The sequence below is a fragment of the Rhineura floridana genome, chromosome 3, assembly GCF_030035675.1.
Source record: "Rhineura floridana isolate rRhiFlo1 chromosome 3, rRhiFlo1.hap2, whole genome shotgun sequence".
NCBI lineage: Eukaryota > Metazoa > Chordata > Lepidosauria > Squamata > Rhineuridae > Rhineura > Rhineura floridana.
Genome location: NC_084482.1, coordinates 73,795,118 through 73,799,489, shown reverse-complemented (window position 1 = coordinate 73,799,489; position 4,372 = coordinate 73,795,118). Strand labels below are relative to the sequence as shown.

The following is a 4,372-nucleotide window of genomic DNA, read 5'->3' as shown; positions in this document are numbered from 1 at the left end:
GGCGGGGCAAATAGATAGGAGCTGCTGAAGCAGGGAGGGGATAATGGGGGACAACCTCTTATCTTCCTCCCACAATACACAGCATTAGAAATCTGCCCGTCTCAAATCTGTGCATTTTAAAACTGTTGCTATTGGACTGAGGGTTGAGATGGATGATTTCTATGAATCCCCTTTCCAGCGATATGCATCTGGGATATGCATGGGAAGAAACCCATTCTACTGGTCAGACTAGTTTCCTTTGTTAAGCTAGTCTGTGAGCTAATGGGTTTGTCAAGTAGCCTCCATTAGCATATGTAAGAATATAGCACAGAGAGATTCTGTAGCTATTGGAACTCTTTCTGGAGAGACACACCCCCCGTCCTGAAACCAAGGAGAGGCTTGTGTTTTCAGTCTTGTCTGGGGAAGCTGGTGTAAGAAACGTGGTTTTAAACGTGGTTTTCCTTAAGGGAAAACCCCCCTATGAGACCCCAAAATGGTCCCCTGTGGAAGACCCACGACAGAGACAATTGTGAAGCAGTTATAAAGCTTTATTTCATCCTTGCAAGCACGGGTGTCCTACCAGAAGGCAGACACACCCAACATGACATCGGTACAGACTTTTATCCTCTAGCACGACGCTTAAGTTCCCTCCCATTTTCCCCATTGGTCAGGTACTTCCAGGGTTTACAATCTTATCCAAAAAACGCCTTAATGAAGTCCCACCCCTATTTAGATTTCTTATTACCTAGTTCTAAGCTGTCCTATACTAATATTTATTATGTAAATATTAATTAAGCAGAATATCTTCAAAACACTCCCATTACGTCAAGCAAAGTAAAATCTCCCTATGATTCTTCCAAGCGAAAATCCCCCCTTCTATATTAAAACAGACTTTGACCACAAACAGGCCGAGGCTGTCTGAGTTCCAGATGGTCTTTTTCTATCTTTACAGGAGAAAATCCCCTTTTCACCTAGCAACCTTAACCCAAGTGTGTCTAAAGTCAATCTATAAAATAATCTATTTACCCTATTAATTTTCCCTTACATCAAGCAAAGCAAGTAAAGAATAAAAATCTCATCTAAATCAGCCAAGCGTGAATCCTTTATCTACTTTAAAATTAACTTTGTCTAAAAGGCAAACAAAGCAGCTGCAGCCTCATAGCTTGTGGGTAATCATATCCTGTTCAAAGAAAAAGCCCCTTTTCGTTTACTTGTCTTAGCTTCAGCTTCTATAGAATATCTACTACAAACAGTCTATCAACTTATGAACCCCTTATTCTTAACAATAAAATTACATATTTTATTTATCCTTAACATATTCTGAAAAAGCAACACATTATATGCATTTCTCTCAATCCCCCCTCTTTTATTTTATAATTTTTCTGTTGTCTTTTTCATTAAGTTCTCATGCTTCTGTTGAATTCTTCTAACATGGTCTCACATCGAGTTTCCTGGGAGGATTGAGAATCTCCTTCTGGTTCTGCTAAAAGTAACACATTTTCATTATAAAGAGGAGGTTCTAAAGGCATCTGTTTGGTTACAGCCATCTCTATTATTCTCTGTGCTAACCCTCGTACACATGGTATGAAGCAACACCCCACAGCCGTTAATACCCCTACTGCTGCTATTAGCGAGGTAAATATTGATACAATCCATCCCTTCCATTTTCCAAACGTGGATTCCAGCCACCCAATGAGTTCTATATCTGATAGAGTCTATATAAATACCTTTATCAAATGAGGAATCTATTGCCCCTCTTTTATTTCTTCTACTAAACATCTTAGTTTGTTCAAATGCCAGGGTAAATTATTTTTGCCAATTGTGCTATAGCACATGTCCCTGTCCAGTTTTCAGGGAGGATAGCCTGTCATGTTCCACCTCAACAATACCACAATAAGTCTGCCCTTGTTACCTGAGGGTGAGAAGAACTACTCAACCCATCTCCTGTACAACCATCCAAAGTTCCCACCTCTTGCGTGAGTCCTAGAAACTCTGGCGAACACTGAAGGTGTCCTTAGTCTTCTAGGTTTTAAGGCTGGGAACTGGTGGGAAAGCTCTTGAGAGGGTCTCATTGTTCCAGGCATTCTCATGCTGGTACAGAGTCAACAGGCAACTTATTTTAGTGGTACTGTCTGGTCCTTCTATAGAGGAGGGAGCTATTTGTGCCATTGGCCTGCCTGCTGCACAAGCATAGCAGTTCAAATATATATTTTACTCATTCTACCCAGGCATTTTATTTCTCCATATTCTGTCTCTATTTTGAATATAAGCACACGGGCTAGGACCGTCCTAACCAAACTGAAATTTAGTCTTGCTCTATCTTCTCATAAACTCCTGTCTCACCCCTCTGCCACCTACCAGACTTCTGCCGGCTGCCCACTTCTTCCTCTGGTTATCGCCCCTGGTGTTGCAGAGAGTGTTGAGGCAGGGTTGTCCCTCCTCACTGTCCTCGCCTAACAGCAGGACATTGATCAAGTGGGCGATATAGCTAGAAGCCAGACGCAGTGTCTCAATCTTGGAGACGGGTTTGAGGGGAATGAGGGTGCGGAGGGTTATAAAGGCCATATTAATTTTCTGGGTCCGGACCTTCTGACTGGCATTATTGGCTGCCTGTCGTTGCCTCACCATCACTTACAGAAAAAAGCGCTTACAGCAAAAGAGATATAAGAAAATGATTACAAGGCAAATACTGATTACAAATCCCACTATTTCAAGGAGGATGGAAATCATTGGGACTACAGTAGTATTATACATTCCCCCAACTTTTATTTATACTGATATGGTACCAGTCGCCAACCTGGAAATATAGGAATCCCCCTCCCGGGGTATCCTATCAAGAGTGGGTCCAATTTGAAGGGGTATTATTGCCAAAACTTGTGGTTTTATTTGTCCAAGTTTTCTGTATGATAATACTATTGGTTGTATTCCTAATTTTCTGATAGGAAGTGTTTTGGTCTATAGTACTATGGATACTCTGCTCTCCATCTGCTCATTTCTTCTTCTCTCCTTACTTCCTCTGGAGTCCAGGAGCTATTTTGTAGTTCATCAGTGAAATTCCACTCCTTTTCACACTGATTACACTTTAAACTATTTCGATGTTCCCTTATTCCTAATTTTCCTATGCTCTGCCAACCCCAACCTTTTTGTCCCCACCTGAAATTATATAAGGGGAAGACTAGGTTTTGCCCTTTATGATATGTTATCCAATATCCTTGGTCCCCTTCTCCCCACAAGACTATTAGCTGTTTCTTTTGACAATATTCTGCCTGATATATTTTAAATCTTACGTGTGGGCACGGGGTCCTAACCCAAGTTTCCTTCCATCCCCACCCTGAACTCCAAGTATCTAATTCTGGAATTAGTAAAGTCTCAAATCTCTCCTTATCTGTCCAGTTTTGATCCTCTAACTCAATCCTCCAGTGGTCTTCCGCAGGAGTAGCCGTGGTGCTTGTCTTGGGATTTCCGTCTGTATTGTTCTGGTTCACGTAGTGGGTAAGGAACCTGGTTTTACTGTAATGTAATGGGTCCAGCCTTTTTAGGAACACCCAGTCTCCTGGCTTTGTCTTATCTACAGCATTCTCCAACGGTGAGGTTTGGGCCAAAGGCCCCCCCTTTCTTTTCCTTAGGGAGGATATAAAAGAAAATAATGCCAGTACATAATTTTTCATAAACTGATCCCTAATTACAAAGGTTAGTGTTTTTGCCATACCCCTAAATATAAGAGTCCATAATCCCCAACCCATATATATATTAACAGTTACAAAATGTGTAATAGTCATAATATATAAACATGCAAAAGGAGGGTCAGATTATACTGAATCCTGAAACTCTGGGCCATGAAATGAACGTCCACCATCCTTATCATGACCCAGAACAAAACTGAAATGCTCTTTTGCCCAATAACTTTTGTTTATCATTATATAATGAGACAAACAATATGTATCAATAATTTTAATACAATGATTATCTCTGATATTATCCAAAAACACCCCCCAACTCAAGGAGAGTAATTTTCTATAGTTAAAGGGTGTCTCAGGGCAACACCAGATAGATATATAAATTTTCCATTTTACCCTATTCCTAAACAAAACAAAACAAAGAATTCCCTTAGAGGGAAATTCTCACATAAATAACCAGATACTGTTTTGCCATGGAATAATAATAATAATAATAAATTTTATTTCTAGGCCGCCTATCTGGCCGCACAAGCGGCCACTCTAGGCGGCGTACAAGATAAAGTAAAATACAACATACAAACTACATAAAAACCCAAGAACTACAATATAAAACGAAACCGAACCCACCCATAGCTAAAACCAATGGCACCCAAAAGAAAAAAGAAAAAAAAGCAGCAAAACAAAAACAAAACAAAAGACAAAAACCCAGGCCACCT

The 4,372-nt window shown here is 40.3% G+C and overlaps 1 protein-coding gene across 1 annotated transcript; it reads right to left on the bottom strand.

The window, feature by feature from the left end:
• Positions 1 to 1,332: 1,332 nt before the first annotated feature.
• LOC133382184 (transcription factor 15-like) lies at positions 1,333 to 2,783 on the bottom strand. The gene is made up of 2 exons (XM_061621856.1): positions 2,338 to 2,783; positions 1,333 to 1,459 (listed from the first exon to the last, which is right to left on the bottom strand). Exons 1-2 carry the CDS (start codon positions 2,605 to 2,607, stop codon positions 1,406 to 1,408), a joined length of 324 nt encoding a protein of 107 aa, XP_061477840.1. The 5' UTR covers positions 2,608 to 2,783; the 3' UTR covers positions 1,333 to 1,405.
• Between the last annotated feature and the right edge of the window lie 1,589 nt (positions 2,784 to 4,372).

Excerpts from the sequence above, each read along its gene's own strand:
- LOC133382184 (XM_061621856.1), bottom strand. The coding sequence starts at position 2,607 with ATGGTGAGGCAACGACAGGCAGCCAATAATGCCAGTCAGAAGGTCCGG. Across the intron at positions 1,460-2,337 it reads GGGCAGCCGGCAGAAGTCTG|AACCAGAAGGAGATTCTCAA; the intron begins GTAGGTGGCAGA and ends TACTTTTAGCAG.